The sequence below is a fragment of the Mytilus edulis genome, chromosome 2 (genome assembly GCF_963676685.1).
Source record: "Mytilus edulis chromosome 2, xbMytEdul2.2, whole genome shotgun sequence".
In the NCBI taxonomy this organism is placed as follows: domain Eukaryota; kingdom Metazoa; phylum Mollusca; class Bivalvia; order Mytilida; family Mytilidae; genus Mytilus; species Mytilus edulis.
This window is the reverse complement of record NC_092345.1, coordinates 18,144,448-18,161,473: the sequence shown is the minus strand read 5'-3', so window position 1 is coordinate 18,161,473 and position 17,026 is coordinate 18,144,448. Positions and strand designations below refer to the sequence as shown.

At 32.7% G+C, this 17,026-nt stretch overlaps 1 protein-coding gene across 1 annotated transcript; it reads right to left on the bottom strand.

Annotated features, from left to right (window-relative positions):
* Window positions 1-3,543: 3,543 nt before the first annotated feature.
* On the bottom strand, window positions 3,544-17,026 carry LOC139511620 (pre-mRNA-splicing factor 38B-like). Its single transcript, XM_071298543.1, has 7 exons — window positions 16,891-17,026; window positions 12,801-12,990; window positions 10,888-10,956; window positions 10,234-10,385; window positions 9,188-9,248; window positions 7,121-7,383; window positions 3,544-5,114 (listed from the first exon to the last, which is right to left on the bottom strand). The coding sequence occupies exons 2-7, from the start codon at window positions 12,954-12,956 to the stop codon at window positions 4,640-4,642; spliced, it is 1,176 nt and encodes a 391-aa protein (XP_071154644.1). The 5' UTR covers window positions 12,957-12,990; window positions 16,891-17,026; the 3' UTR covers window positions 3,544-4,639.

The window sequence follows — 17,026 nt, the reverse complement described above, 5'->3', positions numbered from 1 at the left end:
ACATGCAAAAGAGAAATTAGGAAAGCAGAAAACAATTATATTAACAACGCTATAATTGAAGGAATGAATAAGAACAACACAAAACCTTTCTGGAAGTATGTTAAGTCAAGGAAACAGGACAATATAGGGGTTGCACCACTAAAGAAACATGGACAGCTCATAAACGACAGTAAGGAGAAGGCGCAAATTCTACTGGAGCAATTTGCGTCTGTCTTCACAAAAGGAACAACTAAAACACTACCCAAAACAAACATCAGGGTAAAAGACTCCATACATCAAATTACCATCAGATCAGAAGGAGTAAAAAAGCTGCTACAAAGAGTAAACCCATCCAAAGCATCTGGTCCTGACAACATACCAAACAGAGTACTAAAACAATGCGCCGAACATCTGGCACCAATAATAACACTTATATTCCAGCTCTCACTAGACAGTGGTACACTACCAGAGGATTGGAGAAATGCAAACATCTCTAGCATATTTAAGAAAGGAGACCGACACGCGGCCGAAAACTACAGGCCAGTCTCATTGACATCAGTACCATGTAAACTTCTTGAGCACATCATATGCCGTCATATACTAAAACATCTGGAAAAGCATAATGTATTAACATCACTAAACCACGGCTTTAGATCTGGATATTCCTGTGAGACCCAACTTGCCATTACAATCCATGATATGCTACAATCCTACGATAAAGGAAACCAAGTAGATATTGCGATTCTGGATTTTTCAAAAGCGTTCGACACAGTACCTCATGATACTCTTGCACAAAATAGATCAATATGGAATTAGAGGAAATATCCACAAATGGCTAACTTCATTCCTAACCGAAAGAAAAATGCGAGTACAACTTGATGGAGAAAACTCAAGAAATGCTTCAGTTGAATCCGGAGTCCCCCAAGGAACGGTACTAGGACCCATCCTCTTCCTGTGTCATATAAATGATCTCCCAGATGCAGTAAACTCATCAGTACGACTATTTGCAGACGACTGTTTGCTCTACCGGGAAATCAAAAACCAAAATGACCATAACAAACTACAAGAGGATCTTAAATCACTAGAAAAATGGGCCGACGACTGGGGTATGCGCTTCAACGCCAAAAAATGTTATATGCTTAGCCTGAAAAGTAAAAGTCAGCGTTTTTACAACCTTAACAACCACACGCTTGAACAAGTGTCATCCAACCCATACCTAGGACTCCAAATACAAGAAGATCTTAAATGGAAAGAACAAATAACAAATACGTGTAACAAAGCCAGTTCTACCCTAGGCTTCCTTAGAAGGAACCTACAACACTGTCCTATGGAATGCCGTAAAACAGCATATATAGCTCTCATACGATCAATAATGGAGTTAGATCAATTATTTGGGACCCATATACCCAAAAAGACATTGACAAACTAGAATCCATACAAAAGAGAGGTGCTAGATTCATTACCAAAGACTACAAATCAAGAGAGGAAGGATGTATGACAAAAATGCTAAAAGAACTTCAACTCCCGTCATTACAATCAAGACGCCAACAACAACGACTGATCTTCTTTTTCAAAGTGGTTGAGGGGAAGATACCAGCGCTTCCTCCCGACGATTTAATCCAATTTCATAGACCAAAGAGACAAATCAAAGCAACAACATATAATAACTTTGTAACAAAAAACATTATAGACCACCAAGTCCGCAACAACAAACGTGCGGTCATAGTTCCAACCAGTAAGACAGAACAATACAAGAACTCTATTTTTGTGCGCACTGCAATAAACTGGAACCATCTGGAAGACTCAGTAGTGTGCGCCACTACTACCGAGGAGTTTAAATCAGCACTCCTCAGTAAGCGCGACTAATTGTGCGCAGACCAACCCGTCACATAATAGCCGAAAGGAATCTGTGACGTACCCATCCTAATTACACAAGTGGGAAATACAGATACAGAAAGGAAGATAACTCCAATTTTAAAAATTACTTTTGACAATTACATCGACATTTTTATAACAGATATAAGATTCCTATTTTTCCATTTGTAAAGGGGCAAAACTCAATAGAACGGTAGAAATGACACCACCAAAATTCAAACTTGATTTGTATTTTGTGATAATTAGCTTTTTGTATAGGTTTCATAACATTTGGTTGAAGCAAACTAAAGAAAGAGCAAAACAACTTTGGGACATATGTACAGACGGTCAAGGGTAAAACTTGATGCCCCTCTGCTACAGCAGGAGAGATAAAAAGTTCCAAAAAAGAGAACACTGATTCTTTTTGAATCTTGAATTATTGTGGTCTAACAAAATAATGTGGTAAATTGATTATCTATTGCTTTTGTAAAGATATAACTGTATTCTAAGCTTGGCCTACATAAAATTTGGTTTTCATGCCCCTTATATCTTTTCATTTAGATCCACCAGTGACCTCATATCAGAAGATACTTTAAATTTACAAGTTAACCCTAAATTTTACATAGACTAAGCTTAAAATACAACAAGAGGCTGTCACAACGACTATCTCAATATCTAATTTGACATCCATTTTGTCATCAGTATCAACATATTAAAATTTGAAAAGCTTAGGTTGAATGGTTCATGAGTAAATGCAACAACATGAATGGAAACGCCATTTTTCAATCTTTCAAGAACCATAACTGATGAACGGTAAAAGTCAAAATCGACATTATTGAACTTGACCTCCATTTTGTCATCAGTAACACCATATTAAAATTTGGTTGAACAGTTCATGAGTAAATGCACAGACACGACTGGAAAAGCCATTTTTCAATCTTTCAAGAACCATAACTCCTGAACGGTAAAAGTCAAAATCGTCATTATTGAACTTGAACTCCATTTTGTCATCAGTAACAACATATTAAAATTTGGGAAGGTTTGGTTGAACAGTTCATGGGTAAATGAACGGACATGACTGGAAATGCCATTTTTCAATCTTTCAAGAACTATAACTCCTGAACGGTAAAAGTCAAAATCGTCATTATTGAACTTGACCTTCATTTTGTTGTCAGTAACAACATATTAAAATTTTAAAAGCTTTGGTTGAACGGTTTATGAGTAAATGCACAGACAACATTTGGTTGCCGCCCGCCGGACTGCCCGCTGTACATCCCCAAATCAATAACCGACATTTTTGTCAAAAAAAACCGGTTAATAAAAGTATCTCCTAAATTGATTGATTTGATAAATTGCTTTAACCTGCATCAGCACTAAAAGTCATTTCCTGAGTTTATGGAGACAGACTCTTGCGTTCATAAAAGGCACAGCTTTTATATTACTTTTAATAAGGTTTTTAACAATGTATTCATTCTTGGAAGATCAGACACTGGTTACTTCATTTATTGTATACTCAGCTTTTTTCAGGGACACAAAATCTAATTATATTTTACAAGATGATATCCGACATATAAAAATGTCATACAGCTGAAACAATTGTCAGGTTACATTCATTACTAAAATTTATTCAAAAGTGACAAACATCATTCAAGAAATGGCAGTTACTGGCTGACATGGTCTCAGCCACGGATAAAAATGTAAAGATAGACATATATAAAAATCATTTATTCTGACATTTTAAAACAAGTTTTCTTCACTGTGTACATATCATCATGACTGGTTAAAAAATAAAAATGAAATTTTCCCACATTTTCAGTTTTCTAAAAACATTAAAATACAATAAACAATATCGGATGAAACATTAGCTAAAACAATAAAATATTTGTTTTATGACCCAATTGACTATGAGTGGATGAAATATGATTGTAAAAAAAATCTTCAATTGGTGTGTTTGCTCAACTTTCTATAAAGCAAAATTGTATAATGTAGTAGGCTTTTCTATGGTTTATTTTTGTGCTAAGACAGGGGTATATTACGTTTTCTTGTCCATCTACAATATAAAGTAGGATAACTCTCAGAACTGATCGATTGGAAATAATTCATGAAAGTATCTGGAGATACAAGGATGCACAACCGAAACAAGATTATATATTTCAACATTCAACAAGGACATGTTTTATAATGCAGTTTAAAAAATAGACAAACCTTTGCATTTTAGAGAACTTAAATATGGCTGTAAAGAGATGTTCAATTGCACATTTTTCTTACTCTTAAATAAATATTCATGAACATTAAAGAGTATTTCCTATTAAAAGTTATTCTGATCTCAAAGAGGTTAACATACATGTGTGTCCAAATTACTGCAATGGGCCTAAACACACAATAAAACTTTTTAGGCCTATAATACAAATCAAATTCTGATTTATAGTTTGACATTGACTTTTCACAATCATTGATGGACAGCATGTTTATATAATATCATTCCCTTAATGCTTGTGTTTAACAAAATATTTTAAATATCATACAAGTTTCCTTAAAAATAATGTTCCGTGACCAACAAATTAATGACCCTAAGACAAGTTAATCTTCTGGGTTTGTTTTTTTGCACCAATTTCACCTAAAAATAAAGTGACAGTTAAAAGAACTGTCAGTGTTAGGCTATATCTTCATATATCTAATTATGGATCGTAATCCAATGCATATTTTGGAAAGGTTTTACATATCATGATCCAGAATTCTACATGACTTTTCCTAAATACCAGTAATTAAACAAGACAAATGATAATAATGATGCCTAAATATATTTTCATCTATCATGCTTTTTTTCTGATGAATGTCTTGAATGTTTATCATGTGAACTTTTATGATGATGTTTTCTATCAGGTGATCTTGATTTTCTTCTCCTCTCTCTAATCGGTGACCTAGATCGAGATCTTCGACGAGGGACAGGAGACCTTGACCTGCTAACTCCACGCTCTTTCTCTCGTCTCTGTCTAGCTTTTTCCCTTTCAAGTTCTCTTGCAAAGTCATCAACTTGTACATGTCTTGGAGGAGACCTGGGACGATATATTCTGTGTGGTGAACGACGGCGGTATGGCGGAGACCTAGGTCTTCTAGGAGGTGATCTTCTGGGAGGTGATCTTTTGGGTGATCTACGTCGTGGAGACCTTGATCTAGACCTCGCTTTTGATTGACGCTTTTTTATATGTGGTGATCTAGACCTAGACCTGGCTTTTGATGGACGTTTAACAGGTGGTGATCCTCTCCTCTGAGGTGTTGGACTGGAAAAAATATATAAAAAGTCAAGAAAATAAAACTGGAGCTCAACCCTGTTAACATTTACATAACTTGCTTCGTCTTTAGTTTTCTATGTTGTGTCTTGCATACTATTATTTGTCTTTTTCTTTTTCTTTTTAGCTATATGCTGTTGTCAGTTAATTGTCGATCTATGAGTTTGACTGTCCCTCCGATATCTTTTGCCCCTCTTTTATCAATGGTACACTGATTCAGAATGAGCAATTAACTGTCCAAAGGGTATTAAAAAATTCAGACCTCTGGCTTTATAAAGTAAATATAGAAGGAACACAGAATTAATTTGAAAACAGCCTGAAAGCAATAGAAAGTGAGCACTACTATGTACATTTTTTAAATTGTAATATAGTATTTTAAATGTTTTGTAATTTATTTTTGGCAAAACAACATGATTTATACCAAATGTTTATTAACAACCTTTCATCTTCTTTTCTCTGTCTTTGTTGATAATTTGTTTGAATACATTTTTTCTCATGCATGTATACATGTAAGATACAGTAAGCATACAAAGTGTCCACATTTCTCAGTCTTGTTTAAATTAAAAAAATATATCTCTGTTTCATACTAACTAAGGTGCATTAAAACACTGGTCCTATTTATATCATTTTATTGTTAAAAAAGAATCTCTTTATTTAGTTAAATAATTTGCAATACATAACTAGAGGCTCTAAAGAGCCTGTGTCACTCACCTTGGTCTATGTGAATATTAAACAATGGACACAGATGGATTCATGACAAAGTTGTGTTTTGGTGATGGTGATGTGTTTGTAGATCTTACTTTACTAAACATTCTTGTTGCTTACAAGTATCTCTATCTATAACATTACTTTCTGTGGAAAATGTTATTGAAAATCTTCAAATTTTAAGAAAATTGTTAAAAATTGACTATGAAGGGCAAAAACTCCTTAGGGGATCAATTGACTATTTTGGTCATACTGACTTATTTTTAGTTCTTACTTTGCTGTACATTATTGCTATTTACAGTTTATCTCTATCTATAATAACATTCAAGATAATAACAAAAAAACAGCAAAATTTCCTCAAAATTACCAATTCAGGGGCAGCAACCTAACAACCAATTATCCGAATTATCTGAAAATTCCAGGGCAGATGGATCGTGACCTGATCAACAATTTTACTTCCTGTCAGATTTGCTCTTAATGCTTTGGTTTTTGAGTTATAAGCCAAAAACTGCATTTTACCCCCATGTTCTATTTTTAGCCATGGCGGCCATCTTGGTTTGTTGGCAGAGTTACAGGACACATTTCTTTAACTAGATACCCCAATGATGATTATGGCTAAGTTTGGTTAAATTTGGCCCAGTAGTTTCAGAGGAGAAGATTTTTCTAAAAGATTACTAAGATTTACGAAAAATGGTTAAAAATTGACTATAAAGGGCAATAACTCCTAAAGTGGTCAACTGACCATTTTGGTCATGTTGACTTATTTGTAGATCTTACTTTGTTGAACATTATTGCTGTTTACAGTTTATCTCTATCTATAATAATATTCAAGATAATAACCAAAAACAGCAAAATTTCCTTAAAATTACCATTTCAGGGACAGCAACCCAACAACGAAATGTCCCGATTCATCTGAAAATTGCAGGGCAGATAGATCTTGACCTGATAAACAATATTACCCCATGTCAGATTTGCTCTAAATGCTTTGGTTTTTGAGTTATAAGCCAAAAACTGCATTTTACCCCATTGTTCTATTTTTAGCCATGGCGACCATCTTGGTTGGTTGGCCGGGTCATCGGACACATTTTTTAAATTAGATACCCCAATGATGATTGTGGCCAAGTTTGGTTAAATTTGGCCCTGTAGTTTCAGAGAAGATTTTTGTAAAAGTTAACGCAGGACAACGACGGACGACGCTGGACGCCAAGTGATGAGAAGAGCTCACTTGGCCTTTCGGCCAGGTGAGCTAAAAACACATTCTTCAACGACACTTTTAAGAAATATTGAGTTACCTGGGTCGCCTCTGAGCATGTTTTTCAGCTTCCCCAAATGATAATTCCCCATCAGGTATATGTTTCGGAGATCCTTTCCTTGAACTATGCTCCTCTTCCTCTTGTTTGGGTGGGTTTTCCTTTATTTTCTCCATTATACTTTTCTGAACGGGCACAGGAATTCTGGGAAATAGAGTACTATACCACTCTAGTTTAACTAGACATTGTCGTACCATGTGACCAATGGTTATTTTGTGTCCTCCTCCAGCCTTGACATCAATTTCCTGTAAAAGACATTGAGAAGGTTAAAACCAGGAAAACGTTACAAGTACCTTGGGTTTTGCTCTAGCTACCGGTGGTAAGAAATGAAAGTTAACCAAGCCCTGTACATTTTCTGCAACATCCCATTTTTTCAACACTTATACTTCTGAAATTACTGAAAACCAACTTTAATAAATTTCATACTTCAAATTATTTGACAAAATAAAATGTATTGTGATCTTAAGATAACTAATGTTAATCTCTGCTACAAATTTAACTGATCACATGAAAAACATCTTTTTATAATACTTGTTTTAATAACTGAAATGCATGTATATAGCAAAAAATCATTCTTTTTAAAAAATGGTTTTCAAATAATTTCAGTCTGCTACAAATGTTAACTTTTAACAACTGACAATGGTCGATGACATATGTTGGTATATTCACACACATACTCCTACAGTTTTCACTGTTATGCTGTTAGTTTCAGGCCTTTACTAATATTCGTTTCAGGAATGTGACATGTGTTTTTAAAATAATACTATTTGCCTTTCAATAAATTATGTTCTGTCATGTTTGTTGGCTTTAAATAGTTGTTAATATCACACTTTGTATTTGTGAAAGCAGTCAGATTAAAATCAAATATTGTGATACGCTACGCTTCCTCTTAGGTTGGAGAATATCGTAGCTCAAAACACTGACAGTTGATTTTAATGAGATTGGTCATTTAATGCATCATATATGCTCCTATATGTCAAATTTTTACAAAAAACTTTCAAATGAATTAACCATAAACTATAACAGTATACTGTACAATTTCTAAAAAGATATATATATAAAAATAACTCTTTTGGGGCTCATATTATAACCTCTAGTTGAGGTCCATCAGCCTTTCTCTGTCAGAGCTAACCACTTGTTGGCAACTAGAGCAACTCCCCTGAAAACACACTATAATACATTCTACAAAAGAAAATAAGTTCTTTTATTATCAAGATAATTGTTAACCCCATTTCATAACTTATAAAGAGAACGTTTTTGGTTGAAGACGTATTCATAAACTCCAGGTTTAACAAGCTGCTTAATATTTAACTGCTTTTATATATTTTTTTCCCAAATACAAAAATGTATCTAAAATTATGCTATGGCTTAGCTTAAAATAAGTAGAGAAGAAACATGTACTTCACAGAAATGTTTTTAAAAAGTGACTGTTTTGTGCTTTAGGGATATTCTTTTTCATCATTTGCCCTCCCAACTTAGGATAATGTCATTTAAGTCAATAATATTGGAATAAAATTCTAAATTAATATTTAACAATCCACAAAATAACCTTGCCAAATGAGTAACTCCTTCCCTCCACACACCCCTCCCCCTTTCCCAAATTAGTAAGAAAAAAACTTAAGTTACAGTATACTCACCACTAAATAGTGCTGCTCTCTGATAATCCATATTTATGTTTGTGTGTGTGATTTTAGTGTATGGATGTTAACCTGCAGTTCATTTTTGAACTAAATTTCACAAATATTTGTTCTAGAATCAGGTGCACTGCACTTAATTGTCTGGTTCATTTGTTCAAACAAATTCAAATCATGTTTTCACCTTATTGTTTTCATTTTTAGTATACCACATTGGTAAAGTATAATTCTCAAACACATTATTTTTTTGAGAATGCATGTCATGTAATAATTAATTTTAAAACCCCTTTTAAATACTATACATTGTAGCATCAAGATATTCAAATTCTTAATATATTTTTAACAGAATTAATTTTAGAACTGCAGGATTTTTTTTTTTAATGTCTGAAATTTTTGGTGGTTTGTTTTGACTCACCTCTTCGTCATCTAAGTAAGCCTCAAACCAGTCCCATAGTTCTTTAGGATCTTGTGTATACCTAAAATAGATTTATAAGTACGTCTGAGTCATGAGCCTAAAATAGATTCATATACTTATAATAAATAAAACTGTTATATCCTAGGAATCTCAGAATCAAAATCTCTTATATCAATTCTAACCAACTTCTGTTAAAATTAAGTTTCATTCATGTCATTTCTCTTTCTGTACACTAATGTATCCTGTAACCATCTATAAATTAATGGTTATCTTTCCTAATTTCAAGATATACTTATAACTTTGGTAAATAAATTACTTCTATTTCATAGGTTGGAGTTACTCAACTTAAGCTAATAAAGAAAAGCATTTAAAAACTGTTAAAGGATATTCATTGCAGTTATAAAAATTGACAATTTTATAAACTATAAATTAGCATTGTGAAATGGTGATCGTACGGTGACCTATAGTTGTTAATGTCTGTGTCATTTTGGTCTTTTGTTGATAGTTGTCTCATTGGCAATCATACCACATCTTCTTTTTTATATATTCCCTTAATTTGGATGTTGGTCCTGTTCATCAGTTATCCCTAGCAATTGCATAGATGAATTTCCTCAATATTCAGAGTAAAGGCCCCTGTTTGGTGTGCGTCATGAAAAGTAAGTTTTACTCAAAATTCCAATGTCTTTAGTGGCGTACTGTCAGTCAAAAGTTATGCTTTTAGCCAATAAATACCTTTTCCACCAGAGTCAAAACTCTTTTCCATGTTACAATCCAACACCTAACAGGAACCTCCCAGTAAGTCATCTTAGGTTTTAATTTTAATGGAAAATCTATGAAAATAAAATCCTTACTCTGATGCATATTTAAAGTGAAAACTGAAATCCCAGGGAAAGAATCGGGCTATCTTTCCCTAGTGTGGTGATCTCCAATACAAGAATAGATCCTGATCTCTTTTTATCAAAAATAATTTCTTAACAGTTATATAATATTCTAGGAGACCCATGCATATCATGTGAGACATTGTGTTCTTAGTCAATCTTACTTACCGTATGTACATAAACCCCAGACCTCTAATGTAAGGTGAATCTGAGTGTGCTATCAATCCATTGACTTGTTTTCTGGTTAGTCTCAGAGTGAATAATTTGTATAATAAACAATAGGCACTAGAAACAATTCCTCCTGCTCCAACTCCCCTCACCTAAACATATAAAGATAATACAATGTTCATAATTTCTTTCTTTTCACACAAGTTTTTAAATTATCTTTCTCAAAATCCAAATTTGAATGTTTAATTCTGGGGAAATTAAATTTTAAATCATTGAAATATTTTCAATTTTTAACCATTGCAAGCAACATATCTTTTAAACAAAATTTAAATTTGCGAAAAAATAAATTTAAAATTAATGATCTTTTTAACATTTTGTTGAGACAATTTAGTGTGGAAATGACATAAACTTAGCATTTTTTCCATTTATAAAGGAACATTACTCAAGAAAGCTGTTTGGTGATAAGCACTTTCATAACATTCGACCATCTTAAGTTAGTGAACCGAAACTAACCATGGGGCATACAGACAAAGGTAAAACTTAATGCCACTTTATGCCTTGGCATATAAATATTTGTGTGCTTTACTATTATACTCAGTATATACAGCAATATTATGTTCCTTATTTCATGTTTTTAGTTATCAAAACACATACCCCGCCACACATGCCTGTTTGTCCCGCTGTTTTCCTGCTGCCTTTCTCCCATGGTTCTAAATGATCAACCTGAAAACAAAAAACAGCTATCAACTAGTTCAAACAATAGATCATTTTCTAAAATGAAGGCATCTAATGCTACATATATACCTTGTACATGTGTACTTCATTTGAAGTAAAAGAGTTTAAAGACTCATTGAAAATAATTTTAAATCAATTCAATTCAATATTTTATTGCCATATAAACTTTACAGTTAGTTATTACATAACAAAAATAATAAATACATGTAAATCTGTAAATCAAAGTGTTTGTTAGCAATGAAGGTAAAAGATTGCTTTAATGCAATTGCTGTGAACTTAAAGTTATACATGTATACACCATATCAAATTTCAACGGAACACATTTAGGAAATATTTTTAATTATTGGTCTATAATTTAGTGGAACTTTACCATTTTTAGAACAGAAAGATTCATATGCGCTAGTTGCTAATAACAAAAAATTCTTGACAAGTTTAGGTATATATATACAATGTACATGTACACTGTAAATTGCCTCAACAAGATCATTAATTTTTAATTTATTTTTCGCAAATTTTAAAGAGCTCACCAGAGCTCATGTTTTGCTTGTTATTATGTATATACAGTGTTCTAGCTAGAAATCAAAAGGGGCAGGGTGCCAGTGGAGGGCAGGGCACTTTTTATGATAAGAAAAGGCACTGCTCATTTTTTAGTCTGTGTGTATCACGAGTTAACGAATCTCTTTTTTTTTTACTGTATATGTTGTTTTTTTTTTAAATAAAGATGCTTTTCAACTATAGTCTTTATTTCATTGTTTGTGTAGTTATGAATGATATAGTACATGATCTTCATCAACATATTATGTTTTTACAGTTTAACTTCACTCTACCCATTATCACAGAATATGTGGTGTTTTTTTTTTTTTTAATCTATATAGGAATTATAGCTTTTAATACATCATTTAATCTGAATCTGAGAGCATTACTAATTTAACAATGTTTAGAACATGGATTGCTAAAAGTATAATTATCAAGTAGAAATTGCAATATACATTTTTTAATATGTTCAAAGACAGTAACATTATTATGTTATTATATATTCAATTGGTAATTTATTCCTTTTTTTGATACTAAATAATATTTGTAGAGCACAAATTTATAATAAGCTAAAACAGGGGAAGTAACTCCAAAATCAATTTCCACCCAATTGGGTTAATTAAAAACTGTGCTTGTCGCTAACAAGTTGAGATGGAAGGCATTTCTGTAAAGGCATAGTTTTATTTTGATGACTTAAATTCAATTCTAAAGACATGAAAGTCTTCATTTATATACGTTCTTCCATTGTGACTTGGAGATTGAAAATGCTGACCCAAGCTAAACATGACCCAAGCTAAACACACTCGCTGACACATTCATCAAAAGTATGATAAAAAGATACATTGTCCTAATTAAATTACCTAGTTATTTTAAACACCTTTGAAGTCTTTATCTTTGAAATTGATTGTAATGACATGATTAACCTGGGGGCAATCACACAGGTGTCATATATGTAATTAACTTGGAGATCAGAAATCGATGAAACAAAATTTTACCAAAACGGCACAAGATAATTTTGGAAAAAGACGTCAGGGCAGAAGGGCGCGGATGGAGGCACCCAGGGCGCGGCGCCCTTCTATTTTGGGCTAGCGAGACCACTGATATATATATATGCCGACTCTAAATAAAATTTAAATTTTACTTATGTACACAATAATTTAGATCTTGAATATCTAAGTATATTAATTGATTGCTTTTTAATATCATGGTCATGTCTATGACTGACTGCATGCACATGTATGTTGTTTGATGTAGCTTTTAAGGCAGTGACATTGCTTCCAATCTTTATATATACTTACTCTATAATATATTTCGTCAATAACTTCATGGTAGGTCTTCAGTTCATATAAATTGACTTTAAAGTAAGGTGATGATTGTATGTTAGTTAAAATTAAAGGATTTAAATTCATTGTCTTTTCATTACCCCATATTGGTAATGGGTTGTTTGGTGCCATAATCACAGATTCTTGAATCTGTAACTCAGGTCATCTAAAAAGATAAAACAAAAAAGAACCACATGAACTAACAAACATAAATCTACAAAATTTAAATTAATACTTTCAAACAATTTTGTTCAATTGATCTATTTATATAACCTCTATGGGTAGAGGAACTCCAATTTATGACAGGTTGGTGAAACTTACATAAATGAAAAGATAAAAAAAGAAAAATGAACAATTTGATGTCCAATTTGCTTTCGAGACGCGACGGCCATACTTCCATGACGGCCCTAGGATGTGTCGGCCATACCGTCATATCGTCCATGGGACATATCGGCCACACATTGTGAGACGTATCGTCCACACTTTTATTTTTTTTTATTGAGTTTATTACATAAAATATAATACAAAAAATAAGTATTTGTTCATAATAATAACATAAATATGATTGTGTAGTACTTTTATTCTGTCCAGAAGATTTTATTTATTCTTGTAAGAGTTATCTTTGCTTGATCATCATCGCTCGTGTTTACAACTTGTTGCGGCCATATTATGTTAGTATATTGTTTATTTCTTCATTATCAGTTGTAAACATTTTCTGAAGAATCATTTTTATTGTAATGTGATATAAAGGCATCATATTTTATATGAATTTTTAACTGTAGGAATGTTGACTGTCGCTGTCAATGACGATATATAAATACAAGCACATGTTACAGATCTTTTTATTAATTTATATCTGTAAAAAATATATATTATTCTAAACTATAAAAATCTTCTAATCTCAGTCTTGGTGAAATTAAAAACAGGACTCAGTGTAAAGGTTAACTCTAAGGAAGGCAATTCATCAAGTTCGAGTTATATTTGTCATGATCATCAGACACATTGTTTAATAATTCTGATTTTTTTTCTTTCTTATAGTTTACAGTCAATGTAAATGGGCTAACACCTGATTACTTAGCAATACTAAATATTGATGATGTGCAACGCCACAACTTACGATCTGTCTCTAATTGGCAATCACATAAACTAATTAAAGGATTAACACCTCCGTAATTTGTTTACTTTGCATTAAACAGACACACGCGCCCAATGATTGGATTAATATGATTTATGATCGGTCTTTTATAGGTAATCATACATTGTATATAAGTAACGGTTTGAGAACTTTGGCAAAACAGCACTTATTCGGACTAATAGTCAACCACAAAAAATGAAACATTTATGTTGAATACAATTTTTCTTCTAATACAAAATAATAAAGAAACGATAAGAAATTAAACAATTCTGTCGAACGCACAACATTTAAAGAAATAATACAATAACGTATATGTACCTCAACCTCCATATCTTGTGGTATGTGGTCACATAGCACACAAGGGTATGACATGATGAACAGCAATTTCCCAAATGAGTGCCACCGACATTTCTGGTTACTTTTATAAAGCAAGGTCGGTATATCAAAAAGACTGCTCAAACAGCTTGTATTTTTACAAGAATTTCACAACCAAATGTATGTTTTCACTCCGCTTGAACTCAGCTTGGGAGTTGTGTTTTTATAGTGATTTTGAATTGTATTTTCTTTACAATTTCTTGACAAAGGCATAGTTAATACTTGTGTTCATCAAAGAAGTAATAAGGCAGATTTTACAATAAGAAGGAATTATTGTTTTTTTGTATCCATCAAAAAAGCAATTGCTGAAACTGTGAAACAGACTGTGTAATGGAGTAATGCATTATGTTATTGAATAAAATGTGTCTTTCTGAGTAAATAAAAATAAAAATTACTCTGTGCTTGTGTTTTTTGTTAGAATTAGAGGGTTTTCAATTTCAAAATATTGGACATGGAATAGACATCATGACCTACTTTACTGACATCCAGCTTATTTGGAGTGGAATTTTGAAGTATTATTTATAAGTTGAGCCTTATCACATGGACTTATATTTTAATAAAAAGTCTTCTTTTGTGTTTTAATCATAACTTTAAGGCAGATTTTTATTGGTAAAGGCTAAAAAAGGTAATTTAATAATATTGTTGCTAACGTCACGTCTTTTCCGTCCATTGTGGTATGTCACGATCGCAATTTTCTTGTTGGTTCTCAGACAGGCAATTGTAGTTATTTTTATCCCGGGTTTTATAAATAATTGAAAATAGCAATCATATTAAATTTGGATGACGTAAGGGGGTCAAAGGACTTGAGGAATCAATATCATTGGCTGTTTTATTTTTTGCGAACGTTACTACTTGAGGTTTCCGTCCAAATCAGTGTCACGTGAGCAACATATATTTAGATCTGTAACTCTCCTGTATAGGAGTTACGATATCGCCCTTTGCAGAATTAGATTCGGAGTCAGTTCCTTCACATGATGGGGTAGCAAAGAAGGTTAGTTGTATGTAATATCGTTACAAGAGGACCTTAAATGTATTCCGTCCATCAAAAAGACGTTCGCAACAAAACGTAATGTCATGATAGTAGATGTTGCTAATGTTACTATTATGAATTGGTTTCATGTGTATTCATTTGATATAAAGTACACCTGCAAATGACATTCTGTATATTTAGAAATTCTAAACCAGACTGTACAATTTTATTACTCCAGGCATATATTAAACATCACTGTGTGCATACATTTGAACTTTTAAAGATGTTGTTGCTCATGTTACATGTCCAAATGTCGCTAACGTTACTTATTTTTGTCTCCGTCACGTTAGCAACATGAAAGTAGGAGACAGAACACAATACTGTAAAATCTGCCATAATAAGCAATCAACAATCTTCTTAAATTTCCAACTTAATCATTACTTGATTACAGCTGATTACCTTGTTTTATATTTCAAAACTTAACTCATTGTTTTAATTATGACAAATATTAATCTCCCATTCGGATATAGTCATTAATATTTGTTCAATTCGTTCTATTTGTTATACGCAAGATATCAAACAATCATTTAGAAAACAATATGATATTTTAATATTTTATTAGATTAAACACATTCATTTACGCAAATATATAATGAGTAAACAAATGATATAACAAAAATTAAGATGAAAAATAATGTAAAAACAGTATAGTTTATTTAAAAGTTATAATAACCATCTATAAGTATCAAAAATAATTCATCTATAACATTTAAAAAAAAAAAAAAAACATGGACGATACGTCTTTACAAAGTATGGCCGTTTTTGTACTATGGCCGTTTCATCTTTTCGGGGTATGGCCGTTTCATCCTATGGCCGTCATGGTAGTATGGCCGTTACGTCTTGCATCGTCCAATTTGTATAATTTGCCAGAGTTAATGGCAAACCAAAAGATTGTTAGGGGGAGGGGGTGGTCGAATATGCGCACCAAACCATGGCAGAATAATCAGTCTGTTGATTGTGGCCATTACCTGGCAGAAGCAGAAGAGGAAACAGCCATTAGGTGTCATAGTTATCTCAGACTAGGGCATGAAACCATGAACCCAAGAGCAGAAATTTATGGCAAGATAAATTTGTCAGAAAGAAAAGATTAAAGGATAAAAATAAAACCCGCAGCATCGATCTTATCGTCTTACAAAGGCGCTATAAAAAGTAATTCAGCGTTTGCTTCGAAAATTGAAAACATATACTATATAATTTGATAATTCAAATTTGATTGTTTTTGTCAATTTTGACCACAGGAGGTTGAAATCCTATCAATGAGGGTCTATAAATATGTCAACTCGACTATCACAGTAGAGCTTCTCTCGTTGCATTCCTGTCGCTTCTCTCTACGAGAGAAGCTCTACTGTGATAGTCGAGTTGACATATTTATAGACCCTCATTGATAGGATTTCAACCTCCTGTGATTTTGACACAGCTTGCCTTTGGTTTCAACATAATAGTGTATAACGTGCCGAGGAGACTTTCGGATATTGTTTTGCTTCAAAATCATAAAAGAGACAAAGGATTTTGTGGCTGAGCCTTACCTATAAGATGTATGGGATATATACTCTCAACAAAGTATCAAGTCAATTATTTCACGCTTGTTCGTCGTATTCTGAGGATAAACAGGAAATGATTAAAAAGCGCCATCTGAATCAATCTTGAATAAAGGATAGACTA

What these genes read in the sequence shown, in the direction of transcription:
- LOC139511620 (XM_071298543.1), bottom strand. Translation starts at nt 12,956, where the DNA reads ATGGCACCAAACAACCCATTACCAATATGGGGTAATGAAAAGACAATG. An exon ending in CTTACTTAGATGACGAAGAG is followed by an intron (nt 7,384 to 9,187) that starts GTGAGTCAAAAC and finishes TGTCTTTTACAG; the next exon opens with GAAATTGATGTCAAGGCTGG. An exon ending in CATGCTCAGAGGCGACCCAG is followed by an intron (nt 5,115 to 7,120) that starts GTAACTCAATAT and finishes TATTTTTTCCAG; the next exon opens with TCCAACACCTCAGAGGAGAG.